We start from the raw sequence: 16,581 nt of genomic DNA on the forward strand, positions 1-16,581 counted from the left end.
CAAGTCACCTAAACAACACTCCAGAGATGTTACTACAACAAAGAATTCTGTGATCATTTACTATGTTTCTACAACACTCTGTGATGTATATGAATAACATGAATAAGGTCCTTTGAATTGCTGAGAGGATTATTGTGCTTTTGATCAGCTTTTGCTATCAATCAAAATTGCTTAGGAGATGAATAACAAAACATTTTCCTATCTAGATGCAAAGTTAAAAGGTAACTTAAAGCAGACATGATTTGGGGTTTTCCTCAATTTACAAGTTCTGTTTTTCTTGTGTTACTTTGAAGTGCCTAGCAATGCTGCTTGGCTTCTGTTCCAACAAATTCATTGGAGTGCGATAACTGTAAGGAAAGATTTATTATAGTGCTCAAGCATTTGGCCACTGTTTATTGTAGTGCCTTGGAGCATATCTGTGCTTGAGGAAGGAGGAGTTATGGGCAATAATAATATGGGCAATAATCTGTAATTGCAAACTTTTGGGGGTAATAATCTAGGGGGATTAAAGTGATGCATACATACATACATATCCTATAAGTATTTGCTCTCATATTATTTCTCCCATATTGGGGAGAGACTAATAATCATAACAAATCCATTAGTAGGGAAAGTTGGAGAGCGGTCACAGAAGGGAGTTGGGGGTGGTGGTGGTGTTTTCGGGGGCTGCTTTGCAGTTCCCCAGCTTCCCATTGTGACCGTGTCAACCAGGAGGGGTCTGTTGGCTCTCCGTATCCCTATACTATACCTAATCCTAAACCAAATTCCTACCACTATAGTCCCTTATAAAAAACAAAGCCCTCAGAACCTTGTCAATCCTAAAACAGAAGCAAAGACTCAAATATCACAACTTTCAAAAGGAAAAAAGGCTCAGTTTGAAAAACGCTGTGATTACACAAATATCTATAATTTTTAACTGCAGAGATAAACTCTCCAAGTGATGATGTCAAGAAGGGAATTAGTGTGCAACAGTAGAGAAATATTGAATGCAAATCAGAAGACTTGATTTCCAGTGCTGACTCTGCCCCCGACAAGCTAAGCAACCTTAGGTTAAGAGTCAACAATTTCTCAGAGCCTCAGTCTACCCATCTATAAAACTGGGCTAGTAATAACTGAGTTGCCTACCACGTCAGAAGATATAATCAGATAATATAAATGAAAGCCCTTTGAAATCTGTATTACTATGAAAAGATCTTGGACATGAAAATGTTTAGGCTTTACCCTGGACAGCACTGACAATTGTCATAGCACTAACAGTAACAGCTTCTAGACATAACCTCAAGGTCATCCTCAAGTATTCATGAATTCTTTTTAGAATTCTACATGTGGAAGTCTCTCCTCCTCACCAACTCCAGTCTCAAATTTTAATATGTAAGAAATGAAAGGCCCATTTTTTTTAAAAAGGTTGTATAATCAAACATCCAAATTCCCTCAAGGATGAAGAACTTCATTTTTTATTAACTTTTAAAAAAATTAGTTAAGTACTCAACTGAGAAGCAAAGACTTGGACAGAATGGTGACATATACTTGGAGAAACTGACCATTTGCAAGCAGTCCCAACATGTGAAAATGTAGGTTTGTAGAAAAGTATAATTTGTCCAAAGAAATTATTTCCTTCCCAAAAGGACTAAGAATATGATCATTTAAATCACATACCCCACTAGAATATTTAAAACAGAATCTGATGCCATCATTTTGGTGATGTCCACTTGCCAACTATTTGATGACAGGCCTCCTTCCAAACCTAAGGGTTGTGAAGCCTCCTATAACTCAAGGTTGCCAGAAAAAGAGATTCCTGCCATCCAGTTAGTTACTTATGACAGAGCTGCTCATCCTTGTTACCAGAATGATGATCCTACCAGCTCTCTTCCCTTAGAGACACAACAGCTGCATTATGTGACAATCAAGGTTTTTCTTAAAAATTTTTTTAAGAAAGATGTTAAGGGGGAAGCTAGGTAGCTCAGTGGATTGAGAGTCAGGCATAGAGATGGGAGGTCCTGGGTTCAAATGTGGTCTCAGACACTTCCTAGCTGTGTGACACTAGGAAAGTCACTCAACCCCTACTGCCTAGCCCTTACCACTCTTCTGCCTTGGAACCTGGTACGCAGTATTGATTCTAAAATGGAAGGTAAGGGTTTAAAAAAAAAAGATACTGAGGACAAAAAAGTTTTCAAGAACTTTTCTTGGTAGCATCTGCAAATTCTGAAGCCTATCTGGGTAGCCATTCTTTTCAACTTACTTCCACAAAATTTCCTGAATATACTTCTTCTAAAGTGACTTCTAGGTCCACAACAATGTCACTTCCTCTTGGAATGTTCCTGTCCTGCTGGCGTGGGTTTCCTCCAAACATGAAGCCAAAATCTCCAAAGAAACTGTAGAGAATTATGAAATCATTAGGATGGGGGAAAAATCCAAGTTTAGACAATCATTATTGAAATGCCTACTTGTGCCAGGTACCATGCTAATCCTGGGGATAAAAAGGAAGGCAAAACCCAATTCCTGTTCTTAAGGAGTTCCCAGTCTAATCAGAGAGACAACATGTAAATAAACAAAATCTACAGATAGAAATTGCAAATAATCTCAAAAAGGAGGCATTGAGATTAAAGAGGACTAGCAAAGGCTTCTTACAAATAATGGTTAGATCTAAAACTCCAGATAAGAACCCTATGAGGTTTTAAAGACAGTAATAATCTTGTCTATTCTTTACATTGTTCACATCTTGGAGGCAACAGAATTTGAGTGTCACATTTCCTCCTTAGGAGTCATTATATAAGCCAAAACCTAAAGATAATGTCTTCATTGAAGTGAAAACCATTAAAAGGTAAATCAATAAGCAAAGGCAATACGTATCTAATGTGTGAGGAAGTTTCTTTCAATAACAAGGGTAGCCCTTTGGATTAACCCCACACCCCCAAACACATACCCACCTCTCAGTGCTATTTTTCAAAGTTCAAAGCCCAGGAAGTAGTTGTGGCCAACTTTGGGCACCTAGTCACTGCAGTTCTTTAAAAGCTCTTTATTTGACAGTTTGTCCTCTCTAGTCAAGGGGTAGACAGGCAGGTCTGGTGGTCTGTATGAAGGTACATCTGTCCAGTCCAGTACGTCTCACTAGGTGATGTTGGCATAGATCGGTTTTCAGAGATTAAGAAGGGGCTATTTGTCATGGAATGTGACAGTTCTATTCCTCCACAAGAATGTATGCTCGGGATGCTAAAAAGCTAGTAAGCGATGGATTATAAAGGTCTCCACTCCCCACTTCTCAACAGGATATAATCACTATCCCCACACTTCTGACATGGAGGGCATGCAATGAGAGTAGAAGAGGAAGGAGTGATAATTATGTGTAGGTCAAATTTCCTTCTCTGTTTTATATGGCCGATTTTTATAGGGAGAACACATTCCAAAAGCTAAGCAGAGTAGAGATAATTTCCCAGTGTCATGAATATGTGAATCATTCTCACAGGCAGGATAGTTTATAGATAGGAAATTTCTTACTGTGAGAAGATATCACCATGGGAGCTCTGGTGCCCATCTTTCAATCCCTCTTCACCGTAAGCATCATATTGCTTTCGTTTCTCCTCATCTGATAGCACCTATGGATAAAATACACAACAGGAAGTTTGAAATGGCTGGCCTTAGTTATATTCACAATGATATTTACATAACCCAATACCAGTCTGGAGATTTCTAAGGAAAAGTAACCTTCACCTAAACTTATATTACAAGCACCTTGGGACAAATCACCAGCCTAACCACCTAGGGCAGTGAAGGCAAACCTTTTAGGGACTACATGCCGTGCCCTGCCCCACCCTCTCCAAACTGAGTGCTACATGCACCCCACCATGCCCCCTACCCCAGACAAAGGAGGAAGTGCTCCCATTGGGCTGTTGGGCAGATGTGAAAAATGTGAAGATGGTGATGTGAAAAAAGGTTGCCAGGTATTATGGAAAGGGGGAGGGGAACAGCTCCTCCGGAGTCCCCCTGAATGTCCTCTTTGGCATGTGTGCTATGGGTTTGCCATCACAGACCTAGGAAGTCCTCATTTAGTTACAAGTTTGATGGATATTTTAGAAGAAAGTAGAATGAGTTCTCATTTCCCCTGCAGGGCTTTTTCAAAGTCCTACCAGTGCTGAAGTAAATATTCATTCAGCTCCCTTTGCACTAAGGTTCTCAGAAAGCCAATTTCTTGTCTGAACAAAGGTTAACAAAGCCAGATTTACTTTACCACAAAAATGGCAGGCTGATAGAAAAATTTACCACCTGCAAATAGCATATAAATCATTTTAAGTTTCTATTGACTAATGTGATGAGCTTAAATGGCAACAATGGCAAACTCAGACAAAGGATGGAGGTAATAGGATGGAGCAACAAAGAGTATTGGACAAGAAAGGACCTCAAACTCAGACAAAGGATGGAGGTAATAGGATGGAGCAACAAAGAGTATTGGACCAGAAAGGACCTCCGTTCTTTATGTGTGGCTGTGGGTAAGTCTCCTTCCTCATAAATCTCAGTTTACTTATATATAAAATGAAAGGAGTTGGACTGGAAATTTCCAAGGTCATGCCTAGCAGTTAGGTTCTCTGATTTTATGATTCTAAGTCCCGAGTTAGACAATGCCTATTAGACCCTGGAGCAAGATGTGAATGGAAGCTGTGGAGTCTCTTTTTTTCTGACTTTTAAAGAAAGGACAAGGAGTTAATCTTGACCTTGGTCATTTACTGACTATAAGACTTCAGTTAAGTCATGTAAAATGTTTCATCTTACTCATCTGTAAAATGGGGATAATAATAGTACCTTCCTACCAGATCAAATGAGATCCTATTAATAAAGTGCTTTTCCAACCTTTAAAGCATTATATAAGTGCTAGCTAATGTTGATTCTACCTCCAGTTATCTCTTGCATCTACTTTCTCTCTATTCACAAAGCTCCTTGGTTCAGGGCCTTAATCAACTCTCATCTAGTCTACTAATAGTCTCTTAATTTGTCCCCCTGCTTCCACTATTTTCCATTTCCAACCTATCCTCCACCCAGTTGCCAAACTGATATTCCTAAAACACAAATCTGACTATAACATTCCCATTCAGGAGTAGCAACTTATTGCTACTGGGATACAATACAACCCCCTCTGTCCCTCTATCTGACATTTAAATCCTTTCAAAATCTGGGTCCAACAATTTCTAGCCTGGTATATTTTACTTGGCACCTCACACACCATCCATTCTAATAAAACTGGCTCACTGGCAGTTACCCTTATATGACACTGTGTCTACCACCTGTGTGCCTCTGCATAGGGGCTTGGGTTTAGAGAATGTTTCTTCCTCACAGCTTCTTGGAATTGCTAACTCCTCTCAAGGCTCAGCTCAAGTGCTAACTCCTAATGAAGTGGTACTTTCCTGCTCCCTTTTACTCAGGTGTTAGCACTCATACATTCTCCCACTAAATTACTTTCATGTTTTCCCTAAATATCTGCTCCTTGGAGTCGGGGGCCATTTTCTTTTTATCTCTGTATGCTCAGCTCCCTACATAGTGCCTAGAACATATCAAACATTTAAGAAATGCTAGGTGAATGCTATCAATTGTTGGGGCTAAAACTTATGGTTGGACTGAATATATATTTTAGTTGGTTGCCAGGGATTTAAATTCTAAATCCCAATGAAATATTCAAGTCACAATGGAATTTTGTGGTGGTTTATTTTATTTAAATAGAGTGAAGATATTAAGGAAGAAAGAAAAAGAGGAAAAGGAGAGAGATACCAGGTGGGGGTGGCCAATGGATTAAATCTAGCACTACTTCCAGCCAGGAGGTTTCCTCCAAGATGAGGGGCCTCCTTGGAGGCTGGTGCCTCCAGAAAAGCCAAGGAAAGGGGAGTAAGCCTTGCACTCACCAGGTGATAGTCTAAGAGAAGCAGTCTGAGGTCTCACCCTAGAGCTCCTCCAGGGTCGAGTTCCATTGCCAAGTCCCTCTCACAGGAAGTGATGCAAAATATAAAGGCAGTGCTTTATATCACTTCATGTGTCTCACATGTACCAATGGTGGCTTAAACTTGGCTTTTGGACAGCCCAGGGGGTCAGTCAGTTGTTTCTGATCTGTCACTTGCTAGCACACTCAGGTCATAGACCTTCCTCCCCCACACTTAATCCTTAAGTGGGGGGCATATACAGTCCTGGCTGCTAAAATTCTAAAGACTAAGCAGGGTGGAGGAAATCTAAAATTCACATAAATAGGGACTTTCAAACAAAAAGAAAACATCAGGATCACAAGCTCTAAGACTATCACAATATATGGCAGACAAATAAAACCATCCCACTAGCTATGTCAGTGGGGTTCTTGATCATTTGGATGACAGAAGTCAAAGAGGACAGGGACCCAACAGAAAAGGACTAAGTGTCTAGAGACTAAGAAGAATGGCAAGAATTGACTAGTGAGAAAAGTAATCACAAGGATAATGGCTGAGAAAAGGGTCCTTAGAAACTGGAAGGGAAAATAATTTATAAGTTATTTCTTCTAGGCCCTCTCTGTTAATATTTTCAAAGCTATATCAAACTAACTGAATAGCCCAAGACTCTTTTTTATTTTTATCCACCAAACAGTTTAGATCTCAATTCCTCATGAAGGTGACATTTAGGATACCTGAAATCTGAAATGACCACACACCACAAGCTCCAATGGACAGGGCTGATGGAATTAAGGAGGTACATCTAGAGCAGTGGTTCTCAACCTTTCTAATGCTGTGACCCCACAATACAGTTATTTTGGTGGCTACTTCAAAACTGTAATTTTGCTACAGTTATGATTCAGAATGTAAATACCTGATATGCATTATGTATTCTCATTGCTAAAAATTGAGAGGTTGAGAACTGCTGATTTAGAGGAACAGAGGAAGTATGGAATGACTTTAATCCCTGGAAATATCTTTGAAAGGGGAAAAAAAACCAAAACCCTTTCCTCCTTTGTATTCCTGGGTAGTGGCAATGAAAAATCCATCTAAGATTTTTAAAAAATTGTAACAAATATACTACATGGATTGCAGTGAACCTTCCATGACCTCATGGGAATAGAGTTCCTCTTCCCAGGTGTTTGTGACATACTATTCCTGCTGAGTACACCAAAACATAGAAATCCCAGTTCAAGGCTGCATAAACAGTTCCAAGAAATCCTGAGAACGGGTTAACTCCCCTGTTCATATTCTGGGGAGGATTGGGGAGGATAGATTGTTTCTCTCGAGAAGAGCTTTAAATCTGGTGTGCTGCTTACAATAAACGTTCATTATCCTTGCTTTGAAAATATTCCAGTCTTTCTTTCTTGCAGTCCCCTGTTGCGACTCCGTAAATGTCCCTGACAATGGATATGAATCATGTAACAACAAATTCCAACAAAATGGAAACTAGTATCATTCCGAGTATGATAGAGATGAGCATGGTGGGTGTAAGCAAGCTGCAAACCAAACAAACTAGGAAGAAGTGGAGGAAGATGTGTCATCAAAGAAATGTACGATTGAAAAACAAAATGTTGTGGTCATATAAGTAAAGCATAACTGATGGATGGCCTCTGTGCTCCATTATTATGATTATGATATCAAAAAAATGCAAGTAAGGTCTTAGACTTTAGAATAATGGGTAGAATTGTGGTGAACTTATGGGAGGACAAAGAAAAGACTTGGATAAATGGGTTGTGATTTATGTTGCTAGAGCCAAGTTTCAAAGCACTCCAATTATAGACACAATAGTATATTTTGAATACGAACCAAAAACCTGACATCCACAATGTAGTAATGCCCAGACCACAATGGATGAATAAATAGTTGATGGCTATGAACAAACCAGCAGGATTTTTCAAAATTTTCAAAATAGGAAACAAGTAACAATGAAACTCAGCGTTGGTGAGCTTGTGAAGCTGTAGTGGAATCACCTGTATAGTCTTTCTGGAGAGCAATTTGGTGGTATGCAGTAGCCAGTTAGTCAACAAATATTCATTACATGCCAATCGTGCCCTAGGGATATAAAGAAGGGTGGCCAGTCCCTGCTCTCCAGGAGCTCACAATCTAATGGAAAAGATAACATGCAAACTAGGATGCAGGAGAAAAAAAAAACCATAGACAAGATACAGAGGAGATAATAGAGAGAGGGAAGGCACTAACATTAAGGGGAATTAGGGAAAAGGCTTCTAGCAGGTGAGATTTTAGCTGGATCCTGAAGGAAGACAGAGAAGTTAGGAGGCAGAAGTGAGGAGAGAATGCATTCCAAGCCTGGGGGGCCAACAAGTGAAAATGTCTGGAATTAGAAGTTGTGGACTGTGGAGATGAGCGTCAATAGATTGCCAAGTACACTGGGGAGAAAGCAGCCTGGCAAGGCATAAAAGGTAACGTTATGGAGGGCTTTGTATATTTGATCTTGGAGGCAATGGGGAATCACTGGAGTTGAATGAAGGGAAGAGGAGACAGATCTTGATTTTAGGAAGACCAACTTGACAGTTTAGTGGAGGGAGGACTTGATTAAAGGGACTCAAGGGAGAAAGGTCAATCATCAGGCTCTTGCAATAGTCCAGGCACAAGCTGATGAGAGCCTGGACAAGAGTAGTGGCAGTGTCAGAGAAAAGAAAGGGGCCTATTTGGAAGACCTGGGAATTTATAAACAATAAGAATTGGCAAATGACTGGGATATGGGACTAGGGAGGAGCAGGGGATGAGAGCTGGGTTGTAAGCTTATTAATTCAATTGCTGGAAATAAGCTTCATAGTGTTTTTAGTTTTGTTTTGTTTTTAAACTCTTACCTTTTTTTAAACCAATACTGTGTATTGGCTCCAAGGCAGAAGAGTGGTAAGGGCTAGACAATGGGAGTTAAGTGACTTGCCCAGGGTCACACAGCTGGGAAGTGTCTGAGGCCACATGTGAACCCAGGAACTCCCTTCTCTAGGCCTGGTTCTCAATCCACTGAGCCACCCAGCTGCCCCAGTGTTTTGAGTTTTTAAAGGCCATCTGTTCAGAAATTTTCATAATAGTAGTAATATATGTAATTGAAAAAACTAAAGCAAATTAAATATCCAACAGTAGGGAAATGTTTAAAAAATGAGAAATATTAACATAATGGGGTAGACTATTCAAATTAAAAGGAATATAAAGTAACTGGAAAGACTTTTATGAAAGAATGAAAAGTTTAAAAAAAGGCAAAAGCAGGGGGCAGCTGGGTAGCTCAGTGGATTGAGAGCCAGCCCTAGAGCCTGGAGGTCCTAGGTTCAAATCTGGCCTCAGACACTTTCCAGCTGTGTGACTCTGGGCAAGTCACTTGACCCCCATTGCCTAGCCCTTACCACTCTTCTGCCTTGGAGCCAATACACAGTATTGACTCCAAGATGGAAGGTGAGGGTTTAAAAAAAAAAGGCAAAAGCAGAAGAATGGAGCTCACAAGGACAATGATCATATAAGGAAAAGTGAATCAGAATGAATGATCAAAAAAAAACCTGATAGAGAATTCAATAAAGACAAAGTATATGGTATATTTTCCCCAACAATTGAATTACTGAGTCAGAGAATATTACTCTTTTTTGTACCTTTCCTCATTCAAACCTTCCTCTCATCCTCTTAACTTCCCTATTACAGTAGATGTCACTTGGGCTCACATCCTCTACTTACTCCTTTAGGCACTGGAAATAAGATTCTAGCTCCCTTTCAGAACATTACTATACTTTCTCATTGTGATCTTGAACTTTACTTTGTGCAAGAGATTGAATTAGTGCAAGTCTTTTTTTCTGGTGCCTGAAGAATTCCTGCTTTTTCATTCTGGATGACTGTGGTTCAGTCTTTCATCAAAGCCTCTCCTCCAGATCTGCCTCATGATAGTTTTCCCACTAATTCTGTTGATACCAATGTAAAACTATCATCATCCTTTTGCTACATGCACAGTTACAGATTTCCTTAAATGAAATAATGGATATGAAGCACCCTGAAATCCTAGTTCTTTATAAATGTTAGCTAGAATTATTCCCTTAATGGTTCCATAAACTCTTGAAAATTCTTCCCATTACTAATGGGTATTTGCTTTCTATTACAAATGTCTCTAAAATAATGTAATGCAACTGTCTTATTTTAATGTGATTAACTACCACTAATCAGCAAATGGAAGGGCAAAACTATTAACAATCTTTTCTTCCAATGGTCCAAGAAAAAAAGGAAAAAACCATTAGCAAAGGAAGATAGATATCAATGATGGTGTGTGGTGTGTCTAAAAGAGGGGGTGAGATGGGAAAGAGAAAATTATGGCAACAATTGTAAATATTGCATGCATTCATAGGGTTATACAATGTCTAGAAGCATCCTGAGAGGCCAAAAGCCCTTACTACAAAACAGATACCAGTTGAAATCATCAAGAGCAAGAGGAAATCTTTTGGCAGCTGAGCTTGGGAAAAGTATAACATTTTTTTTTAAACCCTTACGTTCTGTCCTAGAGTCAATACTGTGTATTGGCTCCAAGGCAGAAGAGTGGTAAGGGCTAGGCAAAGGGGGTCAAGTGACTTGCCCAGGGACACACAGCTGGGAAGTGTCTGAGGTCAGATTTGAACCTAGGACCTCTCCAGACGTGGCTCTCAATCCACTGAGCCACCCAGCTACCCCCAAAAGTATAACATTTTGCATTGTTTTATTTATCGATTTGTTGGACAATCCCCACTAAAATCCTACTCCAATATCTTATCATGTGGTCCTTGGTTTTCAAGGGCTTATGGAATATGAGCTGAATCCAGGAAAAGAAACAGAAACAAGTGGTCCCCACCATACCAGAAGGTCCTGGAGTAAGGGCAATAGCCATATTATTGGCCTGTCATCCTAAGGTCAGAGACATTCATTACCAGAAAATGATACCATGGGAAGTTTTGGAGGAAGGGGGATCATCCACATAGTAATCTGGTCATGGCAACTCATGAAAATATAAACAGGTTGTGATTGGTAACTATGGAGCCAATACTGTCTCTGAAGCTAGAGAGAAGCATAAATCTCAAGAAGGATAGTAACTACTAACAATTTCCCCTTTTATGGATCTTCTACCCCCAAGATTAATTTTCATGTTAAGTTATCACTCTCTCTTTTCTAGCAAAAAGAAGGAAGAATTCAAGATTTCTCATTCCATTACAGGGGCAACTCACTTAACCTTCTTCCCCATGCCATTTTGCTCGAAGAGAAAAAGGATCCCTGAGAATAATGACCACACAGTGAGGCAGCATATTTGACCATCAATATGACCTCATTAGAGGAAAAGTCAGGGGGACTGCCATTCTTTCTGATCCTGGATCCTCAAAGATGTGTACCTGGGCTTTAATCTTTCTTTTAACTTTCATTCTCCCAAAGAAATTGAAGAGAGCAAGTTAGCTAGGAAGATGAGTGTGGTGACCACATCTGGTTTTGTATAAAATCCTCCTTGGGTTTTGATCTGACCTATTTAAAATAGAAGCTCCCTAAGCTAAGAGATGAAGTCTTTCTCAGTGATAGATGGACTTCTGAGTAGCTATTTGGGCCTATTCACAACTATAACACATTTATTTTCTTGACTGACCTCATAGGCAGCTCCCAGATCTTGGAACTTCTCTTGTGCTCGAGGGTCATCGGGGTTCCGGTCAGGATGAAGCTGAAGAGCCAGTTTCCGATAGGCCTTTTTAATATCTTTTACAGATGCACTGCGGGGCACCCCTAGGATCTTATAGAAATCTCGCCTGTGGAGAAGAAATTATTTTGTTATAAGAGTTTTAGACTATTTTGTGGAAAATACCATCTAAGTTTTTCTCAGGCTTGTGCCTGAATAATGGGGAAGACGACAACTCAGAAACATCAAAGACTATACTAGAGGTTTGATCATGAGATTTAATGTTTAACAAACCAGAACTTACACATCCAGTAAATGTTATCCCCTTCAAAGTAGTCCCCTTGAGAGGCTACAAACCTGGAGGCAGTCGTAGTGTAGTGGAAAGAACCCTGGGAATGGAGTCAGAAGCCCTGGGTCTGAGTCCCAGCTCTGCCACTTACTAGCTGTATGCCACGTCACCTCCCTGAGCCTCAGTTTCCTCATCTGTAAAATGGGGATAATAAGAGTTGTACTATCTACCTTCAATAGTTGTTGTGAGAGCAGATAAAGATGTAAAATAAAACACTATCTAAAGAGAAGATACTTATAATTAGGGCTATTTCCACTACCACTATTGATCCCCTGAATTATACTTTTGCTCAAATGCTATTTTGTAATTCTCTTTGAGAACCACCCTCAAAGATTTTATAGCCATGCTTCATCGTTTTTAGCCCAAACCAGCATTACCCAGGATGATCACCCACTTTATTCACCACATTCGACCAAGAAAAAGTTTTAGCTATTGTAAAAAATCAAATCTTTCCTCCAGGGGTGACATTTCCCCCCACGAACAGGGTTCCAAAAAAAAAAAAAGTGTAGCAAGCTCAACAATCAATTTCTACAGAGAAGGTCCCAAAATGATTTTGAGCATTGGAATCTACCTGGCACTTCCCAAAGTGACTTGACTACTCTGAAGGGAACAATATTCATTAGAATTCATGATTTCTGATGTTCTTGTTTAAAGGAAAAAAACCCTACCAGTGCTCTTATTACCTTATAGTTCCACATCCAAGTAGTACAACAGAAAGGAATATGACTGGTTATTAGCGTGGTTAGGCTACAATAAGGTGATTCAGTAAATGTTCTAGACTCACGGTGAGGAGAACTCTGCTGGGTTCAACAGCTCTGACACTGATTAGTTGTGTGACCGTGGGCTAATCATTTAAACCAGAGATGTCACTGTAAGCAGCCCACAAGATTTCCCAGTACTAGCTAGAACCAGATTAAAATGTAACTGGGAAATGTTTAACAATATAAATAAAAATGTAATACAGCACAGGGAATTTTTTTCTAAGTTAATATGTGGCCTCAGGGGATCTGGACCATCTATAAAATGGAACCTAACACAGTACCTGCCTCATGAGAAAAGGACCATATTAGTCTAAATTTTATGAAAAGGTATGATTTAACTAACTGCCAGTAGCCCAAAGGCAGCTCACAAGAATTTATAAAAGTTTACCAGTAGTCTAGGGCTTTTGAGTAAGAGTCGCTCCTAAAGGTCCAGTGACCTCACTGGTGGGAAGAATAAGATGCTTTGGAACTAAGTTCATTGAAAAAGGTTATTCTTTCTAGAACCATTTCCTATCCTGATGCAAGTTAATCTGAATAAATTATGAATACTAGCTCATCTCCTTCCCCTCTCACTGCCAGGAGGTCAGGTTATTTTTGACAACTATAGGACAGATAAAAGTGCTATGTCCCAGGACATGTGGCATAGAACACATGGAACCTAGAAATTGTATGAGAACTCTCTTTCCCATTAGAATCTAGGTAAAAGAATTGAACCAGTCTCAGGTTGCAAAATATCCAAAGTTGTTTATTATATTAACAAATAATTTGAAAATTCGTAAAAGTACTTTAAAGTTTTCAAAGGAACTGTCAATCCTGTCTCCCTGATAAGGGCTACACAAATCAAAAGGATAACTAACACAAATCTTAATCATATTTAACAAGATTTGACCAGAACATGCTAATAAAAACAATTCTGGATAAAAAACAAGTGGTCTTTCTGGAAGGATAAAATATTTTCACATGATCTGTTTTGGCAGTGACACTTGAAAAAAATTTAGTCATGAGATAGCAGGTAGGATATAACATAAACTTGCCAGATTAGGTATAACTGACATAAAAATATAAGCACAGATTACATAGATAGAACTCCACAATGTCAGTAATACTTAAAAACTTTAGGACATATCAATGCTTTACATGTAAGTAATGGTGAGATTATATTTATTTATAAAGACAAGAAGCTTTAGTGACTTTCAAGGTATCATCTCCTACCTGAAGCCTTTCCTACTGCCCTTAAATTGTTCATATTCTCTCCTTCCTCAAATTATCCAGTTTAACTTCTTCTCTTTACATGTTTTGTTCCCCCAGAAAATGTAAAGTCCTTGCAAGCAGGGATTTTTTAAAAGCCCCAATGCATAGCAGAGTACTTTTCAGATGACAGTAACATTTATTAAGTGCTACTTGAGTTGAAAAATAGAAAAAAAAAAAGGGCTTAGGAGGAAATCAGATCAAGGTACTAAAGAAATTACTGCCTACGATCTCATAGAATCCTAAAGCCAGGAAGAGCCCTTAATAGATCATACTATCTAGTCCCCTGCCTTCATTCAGATATCTTATAATGCTTATTTTGCAGGAAAATTGAAGTCTAGAGAGGTTGCGTAACATCTAGAAGGTCACGCAGCTAATAAATGATGGAATGAAGGCTAGAACCCAGGTCTTCAGTCTCCAGCTGTGCTCTTTCCACGACTTCACACTGGCACTCAAGGAGGTACCCCAGACAGGGACACACAAGGAACAAAAGGTGTTAACGGTGCTTAATAAACTCCATTGGGTTTGGAAAGAAAAGGTCTCTAAGGGTCTCACTTCCCTTACATCAGCATAGTTGTGCACCCCTGTCAGACCCCACTCAGCTTGACAAAATCACTCCTCAGTTTTTGAAAAGATATTCCACCCAGAGGTGAAACATACCCTTGATCCTTCTATCTAGTCCCTTCTCCCCACCATAAATCTTCATTCTGTCAGTTCATGCGCCACTCCCCCAGTAAAACAGAACTGGTCACTGACACTCCCATTAATTATCTACATTCACTATACTCTGCTCCTTTTCATCCCCTCAATATTCTACTGGTCTTTCTCCCTCCTTCCCCAGAATCACAGAATGTAAGTTGAAAGGGGCTATCTATAGATTGGGGTTGGATCAGAGGCCATCTAGTCTAACCTATAACTAAATAAGAATCTCTCTTTCCTTTACAACATTAACATAGATTTGGTCATTGAGTTTTGTTTTGTTTTGTTTTTCTGGAAGATCAACTGGATGGAATCTACTACATGCTGAGACCATTTTGGGAGAGCCCTTATTAATAGCAATTTTTTATTCTTGTTTCTTTTCCCTTTCCTCAGGACTAAAGTGGCCACTTTGCAACTTCAATCTGCCGGCTCTTAATTCAGTCCTTTGGGGCTAAGCAAAACAAATCTATTTCTACTCCCACCTGACAGCTAATGATCTTGTCTCCCATAAGTATCCCTTCCTCCAGACACTCCCCAGTAATACACCTGACACTGACCTCCCTGTCACCAGAGCTCAGCTCCCTCATTACTCAGCTTCCCAAATATTGCTCCTGGAAAAGCCAGTTCTCCCTATCACCCCCCCCCCCCAGCAGTCTTACCCCTTCTTCCAGCTCATGGTACTCCCTTCACATATTGCCTCCAGCAGATTTCTGCCCCTTTTATTCCTCAATGCCTCCAGTATTGCCTTTCCCAGTACAACACAGCTTTCCTCTGCCTTCAACAGTCAAGCCCAGTCCTCCTCATCCATTCCACCTGCCCAAGGCTACCTCTTGGACCAGTCCTGCTCCAACTCAACCCCCACAGTACTCTCCCCAGTCTCCTCCCTCTGTCCCCCTCAGCCCTCCCGTCAGACGGCCCAGCCCCTTTCTCTCTTGCTCCAGCACAGACAGCGCCCCATCCCCCTTCCTCCATCCCTTCTCCAGGACAGAGCCCTGCCCTCTCAGTCCTCAACCCCTCCCCCAGTACAGCTCTGCATCCTTTTATACCTGACAGCCCACAGGCCACAGCTCCCCAACTACCTCCACCCTCAGGACCAGCAAACCTGACCCCTCAGTCCCTAGCCCCTCCCCAGTACAACCACAAGTTCCTCATCTCTTCCCCATGCCCTCACTCATCCCGGGTAGCCTTGACCCCTCAAGTCCTCAGCCCCTCGTTACTCTCCCATGGCAAACAGCCTCGTCCTCCTCACTCTCCAGCTCCCCCCAACCCCCCAGTATAGACAACCCAGCGCCCTCAGGCCTCAGTCTCCCTTACCGTGCCCTCTTTCCTCCCACCCCACCTTCACATCCCCGTCCCCTCCCCCTCCCAGCAGCCCTGCGCCCTCCGTTCTCAGCCCCTCATCCCCTCCCCCATCACAGGCGGCGCTTCCCTCCCTCACCCCCTCAACCTCCCGTATCCTTCTTCCCCGGTCTCCTCACACCCTCCCCGCCGAAGCACCGCTCTTCTCACCCAGCCATCACGGCTCCAAGCATGTAGAGCAGAAGGAGGAACAGGCCGCCCAGCTTGTGCGGGGCCATGGTCCGTCTCCTCAGCGACAGCCCGCACCTTCTTCCCCTATCCCGGGAGTCCCCGCTCCCCGCGGGAGGCGGGGCCGAAGCAGCTGCAGGCCAATCAGAATCATAGGCATCAGCGCGTGCGGGCGCCGCAGCCAATCACCAACGGACACTTCAACGCCTAGATCGCGTTCCCGTGAGGGACGGACCGGGAGAGCGGCATCCTACGACCAACCAATCACAGGCGGCAGCGTCACCGGCGTCGCAGCGACCCTCCCTTTGCCGATACCGATACGCCGCTCTCGGATTTGAGCAAAATGACGGGCTGCTGACCAATCGCGGGCAGTAGCGCTTTTTGTGAACCCCGCCTCCTGCCTCGCTTTACCAATCCCTAAAGCCCATA

The 16,581-nt window shown here is 41.3% G+C and overlaps 1 protein-coding gene across 1 annotated transcript in view; it reads right to left on the bottom strand.

Moving 5' to 3' along the window:
* DNAJB11 (DnaJ heat shock protein family (Hsp40) member B11) overlaps positions 1 to 16,386 on the bottom strand; it is a 30,274-nt gene extending 13,888 nt beyond the window's left edge. The window contains exons 1-4 of the mRNA XM_001377350.5: positions 16,135 to 16,386; positions 11,542 to 11,698; positions 3,496 to 3,593; positions 2,240 to 2,372 (exon numbers count right to left, since the gene is read on the bottom strand). Coding sequence (XP_001377387.2) covers positions 2,240 to 2,372; positions 3,496 to 3,593; positions 11,542 to 11,698; positions 16,135 to 16,202 — 456 coding nt within the window. The 5' untranslated portion in view covers positions 16,203 to 16,386. The remainder of the gene's footprint in view (positions 1 to 2,239; positions 2,373 to 3,495; positions 3,594 to 11,541; positions 11,699 to 16,134) is intronic.
* Positions 16,387 to 16,581: the final 195 nt, after the last annotated feature.

The sequence above is a fragment of the Monodelphis domestica genome, chromosome 2 (genome assembly GCF_027887165.1).
Source record: "Monodelphis domestica isolate mMonDom1 chromosome 2, mMonDom1.pri, whole genome shotgun sequence".
NCBI lineage: Eukaryota > Metazoa > Chordata > Mammalia > Didelphimorphia > Didelphidae > Monodelphis > Monodelphis domestica.